Below are 21,140 nucleotides of genomic sequence, written 5' to 3' on the forward strand. Positions count from 1 at the left end.
CTAAAATGTGACTCCCATGAATTTAAGGACCTGCTGGAACAATGCCTGAATCAAATTCAACTTTACTTATTGTTTCCTGAAGGCTATCCCTATTGCAAACTTTATCTTGGTTTGCATTTTTATTTTGGAGTCATATTGGGAATAATTAATGTCTGAACATTTAGATAACATGTTTGAAGAGAAATTTCTGGATGGCATCCTTTTTAAGTTATGGTATTTTATTTTCAATTACCACAAAATATTTTATAAGAGTCAAATATGTGATAATACAATTTTCTTTATTAAAAATAATTTACAGCATCCGTAACATATACACAATTGTCATCAACTGAACTTTGCCTCCAATATATTTCTATACAATACTTTAACATTGTTGAACTTAAAACTGTTATACTGTTTTGTTGGCTTTAAATAATAGACAATGATTTATAGTTACTTAAGTGAGATATATGGTTTCATAATTACATACTATGTGTAAAATTGATAGAAACATCAGCACTATCACACTGCAGGGGAAAAAGTCAATAAACAAGCCTATAAGTCCTTCCCCTCTCTTTTATTACTCCAAATCAAACTAAGATAGGGTCAACATCCAGTATCTTAGCACCTTCTACTCAACCTAAAGGCAAAACAAAGGTGTCTTTTAATTCAACCATAGAAAAATGTCAGTCAAGTAATTTCTCCTCATCCTGTCACTCAACACTGAGAAGGCGAATGCACACAACACTGTTGCCATATATGCAAACTATGATTCTGGTTTAGGTCTTAGTTGTACTTTTTGACTTCAGTACCACTGAGGTTTGATTACCAGTGAAAAACCAAGCAATCTGGCTAAAGGGATTCTAATAACTTTCATTCAAAAGTCAGCTTGGAGATAAAATAGGAAATAGCAACAAATGTCTGGGAACTTTTAGGTATAATAATGGCAATTCAGTGACTGAATGAAATTTTTATCGACTAGCAAAACCCAAAGGCATGAAACATGGCAAGGTATGTAGCGTGTTTCTTAAAAGATAACACAAATGCTGCTGTTACAATGACCCTTGAAATTGCACTCTTAAGTTTACAACACTAACTTGCTTCTCTCATGGGCTTCTTATATTTCCTGCCACAATACCTGTGTATCTTTTTTTTTTTTTTTTTTTTTTTTTTTTTGCTTTTTAGGGCTGCACCCGCAGCATATGGAGGTTCTCAGGTTAGGGGCTGAATTGGAACTACAGCTGCCGGCCTATGCCACAGCCACAGCAATGCCAGATCTGAGCCACGAGCCACATCTGTGACCTACACCACAGCTCATGGCAACACCGGATCTTTAACCCACTGAGCAAGGCCAGGGATCAAACCAGCAACCTCACGGTTCCTAGTCAGATTCGTTTCCACTGCGCCACGATGGGAACGCCTGTGCATCTTTTTAAAAACACAGAATTATCCAGATAGAGTCAACGAAGGAGATAAGTAAAACAATAAAAACCAATAGGTGCGCTATTTTCGCAAACACAGAATTTGGCTGCGGGCAGAATTATAAGGTATACTCTGGGACATTTATCTATGACTCTCCTCCCCAACTGATAACCACTGCTTATCAAGCTTTTTGGTTCACAGAATATAAGTAGGAGATTAAGGGAATATCGATTTTGTTCCTGAAATATAAGATTTGCTTGTACTATGACTGGACTGGGTAGACTGGAAATGTAAATGCTTAAGCTAGCTTTATCATCTCTTCATCTCCTGGATCTGCTCTTTATGGTGATGCCCAGGACTCTGCATATAGGTTACATATTACAGTACAACTTAAAAACAATACAGATGTTTTCCCCACACAACAATCTGGGTTATCATTTCTTCAAAGCCTATAACACATATTTTAACATTCAATTTGAAAAGTCTCCATCCCTAATTCATGTTTTCATGTGAATTAAAAACACATGCACTGACAAATACAGTATAATAAAATATTCAAGAACACAATATGACTTAAAAGTACCAAAGAAAATATTTATAAAAAATTTAAATAAAAGGGAAGTCATTTGCCAAACTCTAGTCCATCTAATTGTCTAAACACATATTTGCAGAATATTTTCAAAAAGATTGTATGACTGATTATGTGCAAAGTTCTTAGTGGTCTATACCCACTGGTTTGGTGGTTTCAACATTTTAGCTTAAAACAAATAATTATTCTGTGCAATGTGAGCTAATTCTGAATTGCAGTACTTAACTAGTTCATTTAATAATCTCCATGGGGGGGGGAATCACTATAGTTAACCTTCTGCCTGCTAAGTTTAATTTCTTAATTTAAAAAAAAGGTACAGGACTTTCTAGAATTATTCATTCCAATCTTTTTTCTAAAAGTTGCCAAACTTCTTGTTGACAGAACATTCGATGTGGTAAACAGACATGCATATAGAGAAAATATGGTATTCAGACAGCAACAATTTAAGTGTTTTATCCTGATGGTCAGCAAAAGCATAAATAATTAATAATATCATGCATCCCAGGTAAAATAATGATTCAAAATGACAGAAAATTGATTTAAATAATTAAGAAATAACCAACATTTAAAAAATGCTTAGGGCTGAGCAACCATACAATTTATGGTAGCTAATTAAAAAAATCTAGAGGAAATCATGTTAGCATTTAGTGATTAAATAAAGTTCTCTTCAGCAATGATAAGTAAGTATGGAATTTTGGTTAATGACCCCTAAAGTATTAGGTTATAGGAAGTTATAGTATCATGTAAAGTGAGCAAAATAATCTAACCCAATTAATATAATGCTATCTGACGCTTGCCAGAGTCACAGTAGAAATTACTGAAAAATCAAGGGCTGCATATGTGACATATTTTCACTGCTGACACATGGTGCTGCGCAACCAAAGTGTATTCTGTAACATCCACCTTCAAATGTGGAGGAAACCTTGCGGAAACCTTGGCTGGATTGGACAGAAGGATTGTGTCTGGAGCAGGTTCTATCCTTTACAGTTAAGATTTACGATAACCCTGGCTTCTAATACAACTAGAATGCCAACTACGTCCAGCTCAATTCTGAAAAGGAATTATCATACCTCAAAGTCCATTTATAAATCAGATTCCACCTTCCACAATTTTAGAGTTATCTGGCTTATATTTCAATCTGCTACTCTTAAACCAACAAACAGTAGTATACAGTTTTATAGGTGCAAAACTAAACAAAAGACTTCAGGAAGGTTATTCATAAGAATTTTCAACACAAGTTCAAATTCTGCCTTTATTTACAAAATGGTCTGATAAAATATCCCCCCATACTTACAGGTCTCTTCCACAACACACTTCACACATTGATTTTAGCAATGTTAATAGCACCATTCGTATATTATTTAAAATCAAGAAGATTTCATTTCAGTCACTACGTTGATTCATCATCATTTACATCCATGGATGAGATAAGTGAGCATACCGGGACTACCTGCAGCTCCATGGTAAGGATTCCTGGGTCCAGCACAAAAGGCTTTGTTTGCAGTTACCAGTTATGAAAGGTATCCATGGTGAATAGATACTATGAGAATTTTCGTGCCACAAAGTTTAATAATCCTCCATGTTTGTATAATATTATTTCCACATCATTTTCAAACGAAGCAATCACGCTGAATATTTTTCCAGTGCTTGTCTTTAAACAAACAAAAACATCTCACATGAGTGGTAAAATCTACAAAGTGTTACTTAGCGGTTAAGACCATTTGTCTTCGTATGCAATGACTATACTTACCACATATCCTGCGAAACATTTTTCCTGCTTGAAAAACACCTATGATACCTAATGATAGGCTTCACAATCAAGTAGAAAAACAGAAGCCAAGTAGAAAAAGATGTTTTCATCCCTGATTCTAAATAACAAGTATTATATCACCTAAAACATTAAATCAAATGATTTAGATTTTGACATACTAATTAGGAAAATTATACTCATTACTCATATTTATTCTATGTTAAATGTTCATTGCATATAATATCTGCTACTCTTTCCCCTTTTTTACTTAATTGTAAAGTCTGTATCACTCTGACTCTCAACATTCCATTTTGTCTTCTCTTGAAGTGCTGTACATGCCTGGATTAAAACTGATCAGGACAGAGAGAGCTGATAACCAGGAAAAGCAAGTTGACACAAGTAAATGGAAGTCCATGTCCCTTCTTCTGGACTAAGTGTACAGTGTTTTCTACTTTTCCTCAGAGAACATCAACTATATTAACATAGGTTTAAGTACATAGGAAAAAAAAGCCATTTTAAACGACAATTTATGTTCACTAACTGACATTAGTATGTAATTTATAGTAATTATTTTTATTTGATTTATGACCATCTATTTCAATACATAGTACACAATCATATAGTTGAGAATTTTAGAAATACCTTTATATTTAATGTAACTCCAGGAGACAGTTCTTCGGGAAATGTTAAAGAAAATGTTTCTCTGCCAGAGAGGCCCAAGGAATCTGCATTTTCTCCCGGAAGGAACTGAAGCGGAGCTATGCCAATTCCAATCAAATGATCTTTGTGAATTTTTTCATAACTTTCAGCCAAAACAGCTTTCACACCCTGTAACAAACATGCATTTTATTTCCTCCATTCATCTCTCAAAGTTGCTGTGAGCATTTTAAAGGGAAAAAAATTCTACTTTTGGCCTTTCTGTAAAAACTTTTAACCCAGTAACACATACTAAAGGTCAATGTTATATCAAAGTATTTTAAAAAGCCTTTTATAAATCATTTTCCTGTATCTTTAAGTAGCTCCTTACTCCTTCTAACTGGTCTTCTGCCCCTCCAGGGTTAGGTACTCCCAGTGCCTACCACATAGTAAGAGTTCTCTAAATATGGAGGCAGCTGCTTGAAACTCAAATAGGGCTCAGGAGAATTTCTGTTTAATTATGGTGGATCTAACACATGCATGTGTTCATCAATACTCCTTTTTAAATTGCCACTAAAATAAAGGAAAAAAGAAGTATAACCCCACAGCAATGAAGGGAATAGGATGCATAAATTCTGTAAATATCTAGAGAACAGAGATAGGTAACTGGCTCGGAGTCCACATTGCTGTGTCTGTGGTGTAGTCCAGCAGCTGTGGCTCTGATTCGACCCCTAGCTTGGGAACTTCCATATGCTGCAGGTGCGGCCCTAAAAAGAAAAAAAAAGAAACTGTATAGCCTCAGAGTAAATATTTATAGATACTGACATATCAATTTATCATTAGTAAGGCCCACTCTGACAAAACCCAGCCCACAACCATAGCTTGTAATCAGTTTCTTAATGTCTAACTGAATGGACAGCTAAGGATCAACAGCTATATGAGGAAAGCCTGAAATGCTTTTTTTTAAAAAAAAGGGGGGGGGGGATAAAAAACCTTCAGGAAAAAGGGAATCTATACCTATAACTTTCATGATATAGGAATACCTTGGTTTTTTTTTTTTGGTCTTTTTTCTAGGGCTGCACCTGCGGCATATGGAGGTTCCCAGGCTAGGGGTATAATCAGAGCTGTAGCCGCAGACCTACACCACAGCCACAGCAACGTGGGATCCAAGCCACGTCTGGAACCTACACCACAGCTCACAGCAACGCCGGATCCTTAACCCACTGAGCAAGGCCAGGGATTGAACCCACAACTTCATTGTTCTTAGTCGGATTCGTTAACCACTGAATCACGACGGGAACTCCCAGGAATATCTTGTTTTAATGTGCTTTGCAGATAGCGTGTTTTCTTAAAATTCAAGTTTTGTGGCAACTCTGTTAAGCAAGTCTACAGTTTCCATTTTTCCAACAGCATTTGCTCACTTCACGTCTGTGCAACATTTGGGAATTCTCATGATATTTCAAACTCTGTCATTATAATTTTATTTGTTAAGATGATCTATGTCAAGTGATCTCTGCTGTTACTACATAACTTTCATATGCACCAGGAAACCAAAAAACTTGTACAACTTGCTTTATTGCAGTGGAACCTAAACTACAGTATCTGTGATGTATGTTGGTACTTATAGTTGTTATCTTACAAAGATAAAAGAATTAGGTTTATTCTTGTAACTCCTTAGAGTATTTGCATTTTAAGGGGAGAGATTAAACATTCAAAAAGAATGACATTTACATGATTATGACAGCTATGTGGGCTACATTCGGACCAGCCTTTTCACAACTACAACTGTAGAGAAGTAAAGTATGAGTGTGAAATGGTAGAAAGCATAGTCACATGACTATTCACTCCAATAGATCCCCCTATTTGCTCTTCAACAAAGAAACAGTCTCAAGACAAATGTGTTTCCCAGCAGACAGCCAGGCATCACCACTTTCTATTTGGGGGGCGGAGGGGTGAAACTTGGCCCACTATCCCTGAGTCTGTTAACTACTGATGGAGCAAATCAGAGAAAATTAAATGAAAAAGGGGCAAATAAAACTACCAATGGGGAGTTCCCATTATAGCTCAGTGGTTAATGAATCTGACAAGGAACGATGAGGTTTAGGGTTTGATCCCTGGCCTCCCTCAGTGGGTTAAGGATCCGGCGCTGCTGTGAGCCGAAGGTTGCAGATGCGGCTCAGATCTGGTGTGGCTGTGGCTCTGGCTTGGGTCAGCGGCTACAGCTCCAATTAGACCCCCAGACTGGGAACCTCTGTATGCTGCGAGTGCAGCCCTAGAAAAAGACAAAAAGACAAAAAAATAAATAAATAAACTACCAATGGGTATAAATAATTATTACTATAAAGTAATAGTTTAAGGAGTTCCCGTCGTGGCTCAGTGGTTAATGAATCTGACTAGGAACCATGAGGTTGCAGGTTCAATCCCTGGCCTTGCTCAGTGGGTTAAGGATCTGGCGTTGCCGTGAGCTATGGTGTGGGTTGCAGACTTGGCTTGGATCCCGTGTTGCTGTAGCTGTGGTGTAGGCCGGCAGCTGCAGCTCCGATTAGACCCCTAGCCTGGGAACCTCCACATGCCGCAGGAGCAGCCCTAAAAACTGCAAAATAGGAGTTCCCGTCGTGGCGCAGTGGTTAACGAATCCGACTAGGAACCATGAGGTTGTGGGTTTGGTCCCTGACCTTGCTCAGTGGGTTGACGATCCGGCATTGCCGTGAGCTGTGGGTAGGTTGCAGACTCGGCTCGGATCCTGCATTGCTGTGGCTCTGGCGTGGGTCGGTGGCTGCAGCTCTGATTAGACCCCTAGCCTGGGAACCTCCATATGCTGCAGGAGCGGCCCAAGAAATGGCAAAAAGACAAAAAAAAAAAAAAAAAAAAGGCAAAATAAAATAAAATAAAATAAAAAATAAAGTAATAGTTGAAGACAGACTCTCCTTTCCCTTTACCATATTGATTTACACAAATAAGACTGATGCAGGTTTAATCAAATTTAGAGTATTAAAAATGCAACTAGATTAGTATAATATATTATATAGAGATCACTTAAAAAAAATCCAAATATGAGGTCCCAAGAAGCATAAAAAGACTGAATAAACAGAATAAACTTTGATAGGATGCTACTGACAAAAGGAAATATTTAAAACTCTTTGATATAAGAAGAATTTAAGAATCAATACCAGCAAGTATGGTCCTTTGGCAGCCCAGTCTCTTGAATTTCCTGAACCGTATTTCTTTCCTGCTAAAATAATCAGTGGGATACCTTCCTTCTGGTACAGCTCTGCAGCCTCAAATACATCTAGCTGTAGATTAAAACAGACACAAAATTTTTAATACAAATTTTGATCTTGTCAGCAACTGCCTAAATACTTTGTAAACATACTTACCGTCTGTCCTGATGGAAAATGAATTGTTTTGGGAGCTGGTTTTCCAATGAACTTATTAAAAAGCTTGATATTTGCAAAAGTGCCTCTTGTCATTACAGCATCATTACCTCTTCGGGCTCCATAAGAATTGAATTCACGAGGGGTAAGGCTGCAAGAAAGTTTGAAAGTTAGTTATTTAAGGTGGAAAATAATCACACATTACCGAATTATAAAACTTAATCAAAAACCTTTACTATGGAAAATTTCAAACATGTACAAAAGTAGAGAAAACAGAACAATGAATGCCCAGAAGCCTACCATTAAACAACAATAAACTCTTGGAATCTTTTTCCTTCTACAATCATCCTCTATTAGATTGTTTTCAAGCAAGCTCAGAAAATATTATTTTAAATTTCAGTATGTTTTTCTACAAGATAAGGACTTAAAATACTAACTACCCTGACACAAACAAACAAAACCCCCCAAACTTCTTAATATCAGCTAGCTAGTCAATATTCAAATGTTCCTGGCTTTCTCTTTACTTTTTTAAATTGCTGGTTTGCTCAAATCAGATCTAAATATGATTTATAAATTCATTCAGTTGATCTCAAGCCTCTTTTAATCTATGTGTGCCCTCTCCCTTTGTGTCTTCTTTTATACTTTATCTCATGATATCAGGTCATTTGTAGTAAAATTCCCTGTATCTAGACTGTGCTGACTGCATCTCCACAGTATCACTTCACATGTCATTCTCTCTCCTATATTTCTTGTTAACCAGATGTCAGATCTAGTGGCTTGATACATACAGTTTGGGTATTTAATGTTTTGCAACAATGCTTCATGAGCTGTACTTTTATCAGGAGGTGCATGATACTCAGTTGTCTCTTCCCGGAATGCTACCATTCCAGAAAGATAATTATTATTGTCCAGACCGCATTAGGGACTATAAAATGATGACTCTTATTATATTACAGCTTCATTATTTAGCTGGAAAACTTCAATAAAGACAAACTTCCTTCATCAATGATCTGGTTATACTGAAATACATTCCATACAAAAAAAGACTTGTTCCTAAGTCATACAAAAAATTACTTGTTAAGTAGTAAGATAGTTCTCCTATCACCTTTCAAAGGTGTTTTTTAATTTTTTCTTTTACATTATTATGAACTCATGGATTTAAACATATTCATTATGTTTCAAACCACTCCAGTTATTGATGCTAAACATGTCCCATCACTGAGCAGTGATAGGTTCAAAGCTGGCTTCTGAGACATTTTAACAGAAAGCCTAGTAGTCGCTGACAGCTCTTTTGCTATTGGTATAAAACATCTAGAATCTTCCCATATATTTTCCTGTTCCAAGTCTGGAATCAATCATTTGTATAGTTAAACACTGTACTTCAGGATGGAGGCGGTGGTGGGTCTGAGTATCTTAAAAAATTGGTGATATTTTCAGGTGGAATCTATGTCACAGTTATGACCAAAATGGAAATCAGAATAAAAAAATATTTGGGAGAAAGAAAACTTATTTCTTACCACTATAAACAAAAGCTGTGTGTAAAATAAACTGATTCATTTTCATCAAATCATACCAATGGAGCTGCTATTAGCAATTTCTACCAAAAAGTGTTTTAATTCATACCAAACTAGAAATAACTAGAAAATAATTTCAGATTTCACAATATCACTAATGAGATTATATAATAAGCTATACAGTATTATTACATGTCAAACCAAGCTATGTAGCACTGATTTTTCTAAGATTATTTCAGTGAAAAGTCTTGTCATTTGCATAGCTCAAGTATCAAAAAGCTAATCAGGAAGTGTCCAAAACTAATCAGGCAGCAGCACTAAAAATTTTGCCTTTAGCAAAACTTTGGTGTCAAAACAGTTCTTTGGGAGTTCCCGTCCATGGCGCAGTGGTTAACGAATCCGACTAGGAACCATGAGGTTCCGACTAGGAACCATGAGGTTGCGGGTTCGGTCCCTGCCCTTGCTCAGTGGGTTAACGATCCGGTGTTGCCGTGAGCTGTGGTGTAGGTTGCAGACGCGGCTCGGATCCCACGTTGCTGTGGCTCTGGCGTAGGCCGGTGGCTACAGCTCCAATTCAACCCCTAGCCTGGGAACCTCCATATGCCGCAGGAGCGGCCCAAGAAATAGCTAAAAAGACAAAAAAAAAAACCAAACAAACAAAAACCCAGTTCTTTGATAACAGAGCAACTCCACATTATTAATCATATAGAAATGAAACAAAATATTTCTAGTTTTGGATTTATATACCCTACGTAAATTATTTTTATATTCACATGCATTATTTTTGCAAAATTTTAGGCTCAAAAAGCAGAAATCCATTGTCTTTGATTTGTCTTTTGATTTGATGAAGCCTAGCCTCATGCATGTGCATTTTATAGCCCCCAATACACAAATTTAAATTGTGCACTCCAACAATGGGAGATGGTTAGAACCATCAGGCTTTATTTGGTAGGCCAAAGCATCTGACTTTTCAACAAAGTAGCATTAAAAAAAGAAAAATCTTGTTTCCAATCAGTTTAGACTACAAGGGATCAATTTAAAACAGCATTTTCAATGTCTATAGTCATAAGCAAAATCAGGTACAAATACCCCAGTTATTGTTTAGGTCAAATACATGGACAATCAGGCACTCACAACAGCATGTAATTTACTGGATAAAGGAATGTGACCAGTAGAAGTCTCTTAATCAATGAGAAAGATGAAACAAAAACAGCCTATAACCATGCACGCATACCCTCTGTTTGTCAAATACTTAGCAGCAGCACTACTCCTTGCGATGCTTCCAGCAGGTGATATGTGATCTGTTGTGACAGAATCTCCCAGATACAACAGGACATGGGCATTTTCAATAGGCTGGAGTGCAACTGGCTCTTTGGTCTAAAAGATAAAAAATGTTGAAGGTATTTAACTCTTAATGTTTTTTTTTTTTTTTAAAACTTCATAACAATCTTTAAAAGATCATAGAGTAAAAGAGTACTTACAAGCTTATCAAAAAATGAAGGACATCTGATATAAGTAGACTTTAAGTCCCATGGAAACAAAACTGAATCCGGTGCTTCTAAGGAATTCCACCGTTTATTTCCCATCTGTGAATATGATTTTGGTTGAAATAAAGATAAAATGGAGTCAGAAAAAGAGATTTATGGAAAAGATCAAGGAAATTAAGACAGTACTTATGTTAGAATAAGGAAAATAGGTCTTTTTCATTTGGAAAGGAAGCTAAAATAATGCATTCTATATTTTAGAACAGGATGGATACAGATTTGCTCATCAAATTCTAGCACAGCAGATTTTTAGGAATACCCTAAGAGTTAAGTTTTAATACAAATTGAACATGAAAGACTCTACAGGATCCACCCCTCCAAAAAAAAACCAAAAAAACAAACAAGAAAAAAAAAAACAAAAGAATTTAGAAAGATTATACATTGCTTTCAAGATTAAGTGTGTTTGGGGTTATGCCTTTCTTTTTGTTTTGTGTCTTTTTTTGGCTGCACCTGCAGCACAATAAAGTTCTCAGGCCAGGGATCAAACCTGCGCCACAGCAGCGATCGCGGCCACTGCAGTGATGATGCCAGATCCTTAACCCACTGCACCACAAAAGAACTCCTGGGGGTATGCTTTTAATCTTTAAGAATACTATCATGGAAAAAAATGTCTGCTTTTTTCAATGCATTTGTCCTACATCACTACGTGTTAGTCCTGCCTTCAAACTATATTCAAAATCTCACCATTACTCACTACCTCTATGGCTACCCTAAATGTTCCATGCCATTACCATTTTTCACTTTGGACTACAACAATGAGTCTACTCTTTGTGCTCAACCCTCTTGCCCCCAATATATTTACATTTCGAAGACAGAGCAATCCTTTTTGATTATGATACCCCTGTTCAACATCTTCCAATGGTTCTCCATCTCATGTCACTCAGGTAAAAGACTAAGTTTTAATAATGGCCTAAAATGTCCTATGTAACCTGGACTCTTTGAAAGGAAAGCTAAGATGTCTTTCTGACATTTCCTACCATCACCCTTTTTAGTTCCTATGTTCTAGTCGCACTACCTTCATTAAGGTTCCCTCCTTAAGGCCTTTACACTGGTCCCTCCATCCGGAAAGCACTGTTCTTTGTGCAGATACATGACTAGCTTATTCACTGCCTTCAAAACTTTGCTTAAGTATCATGTTTTCAACTATCCTATATAAAACTGCAATCTAGCCCCTACATTTTACACAACTGTTTCACTTTGTTCTATAATTTTTCATGGCACTCATTACTTTTTAACATATTGTATAATTTACCTAATTATTCTGTCCACAGTTCACTATCTGCCTCTCCCCATGAGAATTTTGTGGTTTCTTCACTAGTATATTCCAAAAAGCTAGAACAGTGGCTGGTACATACTAGGGGCTCAGTAAATAAAGTAAGTATTTTTGGCCCTCATATTTATATTCTAAGTTCTTTTTAAAAAGTGTGAATATATGTATTTGTAGATGCACAAAACATCTCTGGAAAGATGCTTAATAAATTAACATAACTGGTTGTTTCTGAAGAGGTAAGGTAGAGTGCTGGGGAATGAGTGGGAGGGAGATTTCATTGCTCGATTTCTTCTGAATTTTGTTTTTCTTTGTTTTGTTTTTTTTTGCTTTTTAAGGCCGCACTTGTGGCACAGGGGTCAAATCGGAGCTACAGCTGCGGGCCTATACCACAGCCACAGCAATGCAGGATCCGAGCCATGTATGCCACATACACCATAGCTCACAACAACGTCAGATCCTTAACCCACTGTTTGAGGCCAGGGATTGAAGCCACAACCTCAGAGTTCCTAGTCAGATTTGTTTCCACTGCACTATGACGAGAACTCCTATTTCTTTTGAATTTTGAACCACCGAATGAGAATGACAAACAAGGCAAGTTTCTATTAAGTATGTCCAAGATGCCAAATAATAATGCTTGCTATACATTTCTAATAAAAATAAATAAAATCAATTCTGATACCCTAATCCTTTTTTTTTTTTTTTTTTTTTTTAACTTTTTAGGGCCACAGCTGCAGCTCATGGAAGTTCCCAGGCTAGGGGGTCGAATCAGAGCTACAACTGTTGGCCTACTCCAAAGCTACAGGAACGCGGGATCTGAGCCCTGTCTGCGACCTATACCACAGTTCAGAGCAACAGCGGATCCCTGACCCACTGAGCGAATCTGGGAATCAAACCCACATCCTCATAGATACTAGTCGGATTAGTTTCTGTTGTGCCACAATGGGAACTTCCTAAGTTAATTCTTAGGTATTAGAGATTCCAGATACAAAAGGACTATCACTCATTAAAAACTGTATATTCAAAATAATGGGTTTTTAATTTTTATTCTATTCAGAGAGATGCATAAAATAAAGAAACACTGCCACTTTATTAAACTAACCTCTATTTTCTTACCTCTATTTTCTCTTTTAATGCTTTAAACATGGATAATACAACATGTTCTTCCTCTATCTGATGAACTTCTTCTCGACTAGGCCAAATATCATGCAGGTAAATGTTTTTGCCAGTAGGGTCAGTACCTGGTTAAAAGATTTTAACACAAAATTTAGTATAAAAAGTAACCCCCTCAAAATGTTCACATCTTTTAAGAGACATATCACAGAAACCAAACATATTATTCAACAACAGTGATTCAGGTATAAGCAGCTGAAAGAACTATTACTTGCACATTTTATATTCTTCATATAAATAAAAAATTAAACCTAAATGTCCATCGACAGATGAATGGATTAAGAAGATGTGGTAAATATACACAATGGAATACTACTCAGCCATAAAGAAGAACAAAATACTGCCATTTGCAGCAACATGGATGAAACTAGAGATTCTCATACTAAGTGAAGTAAGTCAGAAAGAGAAAGACAAACACCATTTGATATCAGTTCTATCTGGAATCTAATATATAGCACAAATGAACCTTTCCACAGAAAAGAAAACCTTGGACTTGGAGAACAGACTTGTGGTTGCCAAGGGTGAGAGGGAGGGAGTGGGATGGACTGGGAGTCTGTAGTTAACAGATGCAAACTATTGCCTTTGGAATGGATAAGCAATGAGATTCTGCTGTATAGCACTGGGAACTATACCTAGTCACTTATGATGGACCATGATAATGTGAGAAAAAGGAATGTATATGTGTATGTGTGACTGGGTCACCTTGCTGTACAGTAGAAAATTGACAGAACACTGTAAACCAGCTATAAAGAAAAAAATAAAAATCATTAAATAAAAAATAAAAAATATATATTAAATACAAAAAAATTAATAACGCATTGTGCTAAGACTTCTTGGGATAATTCAAAGAATGAATGATATAGGAAGCATCTCAAAAATACAACTTTTGGGGGAAAAGGTATGTGCAGGTATTTGTGTGTGTATATGTATATATAAATGAAAAGATACCTAATGGCTCTGTCCGGAAATCTATATTCACTGTGCCTGCTATGGCATAAGCTACCACTAAGGGTGGAGAGGCAAGATAATTGGCACGAACACAATCACAAAGACGACCTTCAAAATTTTTATTTCCAGATAAAACTCCGCAAGTAACCAAATCACCCTGAAAAACAAAACAAACCACATATGTTCAACTCAAGAGATGATACAAATTTGGATAATCACATATAAGCAATCTCAAATATTCTATTTCTGAGTAGTAACAATCATTAGGTACAGAAGTATCAATCATGTAAAACAAACTAAAATAATTCCTTGTACCATTAAAAAATTATTTCAAGGATCTAAAAATTATTTCAAAGAATTACTTTTTGACAGGTTACTCTTTCCAAAAGATGCAAGGATTATAGGAATGTAAATACATCAACATACATTTTCGCTAATTTAATAGTGAAAAATGGTTAAGAAAATCCATTTGGATGTCTTACTGATCCACACAGTTTACCTGTTTTACTGCATTTAAAACTGCTTCTGATAAGGGTGCTGTATTTCCCACACATGTTGAACATCCATAGCCAACTATTTCAAATCTGCATTTAAAATAAAAAGTCACATAATTTGTAAAGAAAGGATGAATCTTATCTTTCATTTCCATCACTGTATAAGATGCCTGAAGGGAACAGTCACAACATACGGGAATATTCACAACATACGAACCTTCACCATCATAATTCATTTCACAGCATTTGAGCAAAATCAAGTTTGACTCTCAAGCATGCTATCTGTACTGAATGCAAACCTCTGAAGAGCCCTGATATTTAGGTTAACTAATTGTGACACAGAACTTACCACATTACACAAGAAAATTCCTCAAACACTACTTGCTAGGAATATAACATGACCATACAAAAATTTGATATTATACTTATTTCTCTCCAAGTATCTAAAATGCCAAGTATCAAGAGGACCCGGTTATAACAACCTGACTTAAAGGCCCTCAAAGAGGCACTGGAATTGAGTACTCTGATAGGAGTAATCTTTCAATTCTCAACCAACTAAACCCAAAAAAAAGTCTGACAAAAATTCCAAGATGATACAACTGAAAAATTAAAGGTATAATCCTTGAAATTACTTTCAGCTGTTCTAAACAAAAAAGAAAAAACACCTAAAACTGTTAAGTTTTGCAAAAGAACTCATGATTTATGTAAGACAGTATGTTCCAAAATACACAGTGAAAACACAGCCAGCATCTATTTTTTTGAGTATATAAGAAACACAAAAGTTATTTTCAATAAAGCTCAGGGACAACTTAACCTATGTATACTGGATCCAATAATCTCACAAAACCTCATTTAAGGTAATTTACTCAGTTAATAATGTCACCTATAAAACTTCACTCTGAAAACTCTTCTACATGACTCATGGAAATTATGCAGTACTCGATACCATCCCTAATCCTGTCTGTCACTGTTACCCAGTTTTACTTGTTTGTCTTGTGTTTCTATCCTTAGAGATCACTTCTGCTACTTCTTTGTAGCCAACAAACTGCCTTGCTCTTTGAATACGCTCAGTAAATGTTTGCTGAGTGATATGGCCTCAAAGATTTTGTGGTAATGGCAAAGCAACAAGTAGAACTAAAAGTGCTTTTTGTCCTATCTTCTTTTTGTATTTATGAGAAGTCCTAACAAGCAGCTTCGATCACTGCTGAATACCAATGTCAGTACAAATAATGGTAACCATCACTTACCCAAGCTTACTAAGATAGGGTAATACTCCACTTGAACTGAGGTAATGTGTAACCATCCCACTGCCTGGAGACAAACTTGTTCTAATATAAGGTTTAACACGCAGACCGGCTTCGACAGCTTTTTTAGCCAAAAGACCTGCAACAATAAAGAAACAATAATTTATTATGGCAATGTTTTTTTCCTTCTTGTCCTCATATTAAAATATGGGTTTATTTTACAGCTCATCTCCAATTCAGGTTAGGCTAACAATCCAAAATTCATGAATTTACTGTCATTATTTTGTCCATTTTATTCTACTGATTTGTTTCATTTAAAACAAATCAAGAAATTCCCGTCATGGCTCAGTGGTTAACGAATCCGACTAGGAACCGTGAGCTTGCGGGTTCGATCCCTGGTCTTGCTCAGTGGGTTAAGGATCCGGCGTTGCCGTGAGCTGTGGTGTAGGTTCCAGATGTGGCTCGGATCCCATGCTGCTGTGGCTCTGGTGTAGGCCTGTGGCTACAGCTCCAATTACACCCCTAGCCTGGGAACCTCCATATGCCATGGGAGCAGCCCTAGAAAAAAGCAAAAAGGCAAAAAAAAAAAAAACAAACCATCTAAAATTGTTATAAGGAGTTCCCTGATGGCTCAATGGGTTAAGAATCCAGCATGGTCACTGTTGCGATGTGGGTTCAATTCCTGGCCTGGGAACCTGCGCATGCCACAGGCATAGCCACAAAAAAATTGTGGTAGATGTACCAGCCTTTACATTATAAATTACTAAGACACAGTCTGTTATGGCATCATGTACACAGAGACACATATCCTTTTTTTTTGGCCACACCCACAGCATGTAGAAGTTCCAGGGCCAGGGAATGAAACTGCACCACAGCTGCAACCGGAGCCACAGCAATGACAACACCAGATCCTTTATCTGCTGCACCATCAAGGGAGCTCCTAACACATACTAAGTGAACCATTTTAAGTGTTATAATCATAATGAAGTAATAGCAATTAAAAAATATTAGACTTGATTTAATACATTATTGAATTGTTCCATGTATATACAACTGATTTCATTTATAATCCTTGTCAATAATCTTTTACTTTCTTTATACTCACAATCTAGCACATTACTATGGTAAAATTCTAGATTACCAAGAGATTTGCTAATTAACTATACTTATAAATTAACAGAAAAAGCAGATATAACCTAAAACACACAGACACAAGTTTTAATTTTAAAAACTTATAGATAGGAGACCCCTGCAGCCTAGTGGGTTAAGGATTCAGCATAGTCACTGGCTCTGGTGCAGGTTAAACCTCTGGCCTGGGAACTTCTGCATGCTGAGGGCGTGGCCAAAAAAAGAAAAATTACCTTCTTTGTAATAAAAACAAAATAAATAACATAAATTAAACTTAGGCTCCTTAAGACCTAATTAAAATCTCAGAATGGCTCTCAATATAAAACAAAGACACCAACAGTCATGCACATCTAAGAAGCAGAATGTGAATATAAAGAAAAGTAAAAAATAATTTAGGAAAAGAAAATGTATGGCCATTAAACAAAACCTACCTGCAGCAAGCATGACAGATGGATTGCAATTATTGGTACAACTGATAACGGCAGCAATGACCACAGACCCATGAGACAGCTTATATTCACTTCCTTCATAATGAATAGAGACGGTATCATTTTGCTTTTCAGCCGCAATCTGGAAGCCTTTAAATCCAACCTATATAAATTTGCACATAAATATAAATTTTCTGGATATATACAGAAAAAAGACTGGTAGAAAATATGGCAGATCCTTGACATTCTGTAGCTATAATTCCGCTGAAGCATGAATCTCAACAATCACGACAAGAGTCTGGTGGTGTTCATAAACTTTAATCTACTGTGTGAGTCTAGCCAACTATTCAGGACCTAACTCTTATGTGGCTTTGCTGTTCTTTATTCATTCCTGCTTAATAGTAATTCTCAAGAGATGGTATAAAATCTTTCTTTGTTAAAAATGGCCTTGGAGTTCCCGTCATGGCGCAGCAGAAACGAATCTGACTAGGAACAATAAGGTTGTGGGGAAGGTTGTGGGTTTGATCTCTGGCCTGGCTCAGTGGGTTAAGGATCCGGCGTTGCCATGAGCTGTGGTGTAGGTTGCAGCTGTGGCTCTAGTGTAGGCCGGCGGCTACAGCTCCGATTAGATCCCTAGCCTGGGAACCTCCAGATGCTATGGGTGCGGCCCTTAAAAAAAAAAAAACAAACAACAACACACCTTGAAGGAGTTCCTGCTGTGGCTCAGCAGGTTAGGAACCCAACTAGTATCCTTGAGGATGTGGGTTCAATCCCTGGCCTTGCTCAGTGGGTTAAAGGATTTAGCATTGCCATGGCAAGAGGCCAGCAGCTGCAACTCCGATTCAACCCCTAGCCTGGGAATTTCCATATGCTATAGGTGTGACCACTAAAAAAAAAAACAACGGCCTTGAAGATTTGCTTCAAAATGATCATACGTGTGCGTATGTGTGTATAACAGATGAAGCAAAGTGGGCTATGGGTCGGTAATTGTTGAAGCAAGATACATGGGAATTCACTACATTTATTTTATTCCTGTACAAGTCTGACTTTCTCCACCAATAAATAAATAAATAAAATCAAGAAATTATAAAAGAAAGGCTCTGAAAAGAAAGCCAACCACTGATTCCCAGAATAGAGAAAATGACAAAATTGAAGCCATGAGTCTCAAGAGGGAAACCCCCCAAAGTTGAAGAGGTCCCCTGTTACTCAGTTAATTTACCAGACTCAAAGAGAGTAAGCACAACAGTATAGTGTTTTTTTTATAGTCTGGAAACCACAAAAGTCTCGAGTAGTGCCGTCCAATAGAACTTTCTGTGATGGTGCAGATATTCAATAGTTATGCTGTCCAATATAAGAGCCATGGCCACATGCAGCCATTCAACTTGAAATGAGGCTATTGTGACTAATAAACTCAATTTTTAACTTTAATTTTAATTACTTTAAACGTGTAAACTTAAATATACCCAATCAACCTCTGACCCTCATGGTGGACCTGGGAATAAGCTTATAAAATGTCTCACTCACACTCTGGACAGACGTAAAAGAGTGGGGTGCTGGTGTGTGCCCTAACATACAAAAATATAGCAGTCAACTGGGTTCATGGATCATTCTGCTAGTTTCTACTACTTACTCCACACAAAGTGTATTGACAAGTAATGTACCTTTTCATTTAAGCAAGCTTGGAAATCACTTTTCATATCCGTCACAGCAACTCTGTCTTGAGGTCTTTTTGGACCACTGACAGATGGAACTATTGAATTCAGGTTAATCTGGATCACCTGGGAAATGAGAGAAAAAGAAAGAAAAGGAATTAGAATTCGTAAGTTCAGATTTCAACTTGAATACTACTTTCTGATGCTGAATGAGTATATTCCCATTTGTTTACAAACATTTCTTTTAATGGTGATATATACTCCTTAGAAACATTTTAAAACAACCCCATTTATGAAACATAAAAATTTGCTCAAAGACTAGCAGACCAGCATGCACACTCCCACAATACCTAGCGCATAGTCTATTTAAAAGTTTATCATTTAAGTTTTTGTTCCCCAAATGTTTTTCTCCACAAAGATTAACACTATCTTCACAGATGCCTGATGATAAAATAGATGCCCGCTCTTGCCATCAGTTTATTGCCTCAACTTCAAATTCATCCTTCTTTGCCTGCTCTGTGATAACGGAGGTGGGCTTAGTAAACACTTCTTCTCGGCCTGCATGTTAAATCTAGTCAATAGAGGGTGCTGGAGGGACACAGCAGAAAAAGGGTTTTTCTAGTCCTGGTTCCAGTGTGTCTAGCTGACCAAGACGCTGCAGACCATGTTTTCATCTCTTGGTTTAAAAAAAAAAAAAAAAATCATTATTTTATAAAAATCCCACCTCCCAACTAGGTTTCTATTAATTTCTTCTGGTATTTCTATCACTTTCCTATCTACATTCTATTTGAGTATACTCAATTTAAGTTTCTCTTCACTATGGCTTTCATCATTATTTAACAGCCCTGTTTATACTGGTTGATCACAATTGCTACACCTACTTTTCTTACACTTTCATTTTAAGGATCCAGGTGTTCCCACTCTATGTCTTTAAGTATGTATTTAATGAGTTTCTCTTGAAAACATCCTAAGGAATTTTAGTTTTATTTCTTATAATCTGGTCAGGTTTTTGATAGACAAATTTATTCTATTTCATTATACCACCCAAATTTTCCCATTTTTCTTATCCTTTTCCTTTTTTGAAAAAAGGGAACACGGAGTTCCCATTATGGCTCAGCAGGTTAAGAACCCGAGTAGTATCCATGAGGATGGAGGTTTGATCTCTGGCCTTGCTCAGTGGGTTAAGGATCCAATGTTGCTGCAAACTCTGGTATAGGTTGCAGACAGACGTGGTTCAGATCCCACACTGCTTGGCTGTGGCACAGGCTGGTAGCTGTAGCTCTGATTCGAACCTTACCTCAGGAACTTCCATAAGCTGCAGGTATGGCCCTAATAGGAAAAAAAAAAAAAATGTAGTAGACGAAGCACCAGGTTGAATAAACACAGCCTAAAGGGACCAGAAGATGAAGACAGAAGTTAAAAGATTTGCCCCAAATGTCACACAAATTCAACTCCGATTGGTTCTATATGGCACTCAATATACCTATATGTGTTCACTTATTAATCTAGCACATTTACTGAATATCCAGTATTACTCTTCTAGGAGCTAGGGATAGAGTACCAAATAAAACAGATGAAGTTCCTGTCCTCATGGAGCCTACTTGCATTCTGGTAAGGAAAAGAGAGGCAAATAATCATAGAAATAAACAGATTTCAGGCAGTAATACAAGCTATTAAGAAAAACAACCTATTTCAGGCAGTAATACAAGCTATTAACCCACTGTGGCACAGTGGGTTAAGGATCCAGCATAGGCTGCAGCTGTGGCTCAGATTCGATCCCTAGTTCAGGAACTTCCATATGCCATGGGTGCAGCCAAAGAAATATAAAGCTGGCTGAGAAAATGGATTTCTCAACAGAAAAAAAGCTTAACAGTTAACCATACCAATGTTAATACCAAGTTGTTCCTGATCCCTGACACACTTCTAGAAAATATATTTTCTTAAAACTTGCCTGAATTAATAAAATGTATTTTATTAAAACTTGCCTGAAAGAGTCAT

At 36.8% G+C, this 21,140-nt stretch overlaps 1 protein-coding gene across 1 annotated transcript in view; it reads right to left on the bottom strand.

Moving 5' to 3' along the window:
* Positions 1-207: 207 nt before the first annotated feature.
* IREB2 (iron responsive element binding protein 2) overlaps positions 208-21,140 on the bottom strand; it is a 50,614-nt gene continuing 29,681 nt past the window's right edge. The window contains 12 exon segments of the mRNA NM_001167781.2: positions 208-3,641; positions 4,383-4,568; positions 7,547-7,669; positions 7,754-7,901; positions 10,499-10,641; positions 10,746-10,850; positions 13,192-13,316; positions 14,197-14,353; positions 14,696-14,780; positions 15,938-16,073; positions 17,494-17,653; positions 19,152-19,268. Coding sequence (NP_001161253.2) covers positions 3,531-3,641; positions 4,383-4,568; positions 7,547-7,669; positions 7,754-7,901; positions 10,499-10,641; positions 10,746-10,850; positions 13,192-13,316; positions 14,197-14,353; positions 14,696-14,780; positions 15,938-16,073; positions 17,494-17,653; positions 19,152-19,268 — 1,596 coding nt within the window. The 3' untranslated portion in view covers positions 208-3,530.

This window comes from Sus scrofa, chromosome 7, assembly GCF_054392235.1.
Source record: "Sus scrofa isolate SSC_HxYL_T2T_F1_AM1 chromosome 7, Sscrofa_HxYL_maternal_Yorkshire_Landrace_v2.0, whole genome shotgun sequence".
In the NCBI taxonomy this organism is placed as follows: domain Eukaryota; kingdom Metazoa; phylum Chordata; class Mammalia; order Artiodactyla; family Suidae; genus Sus; species Sus scrofa.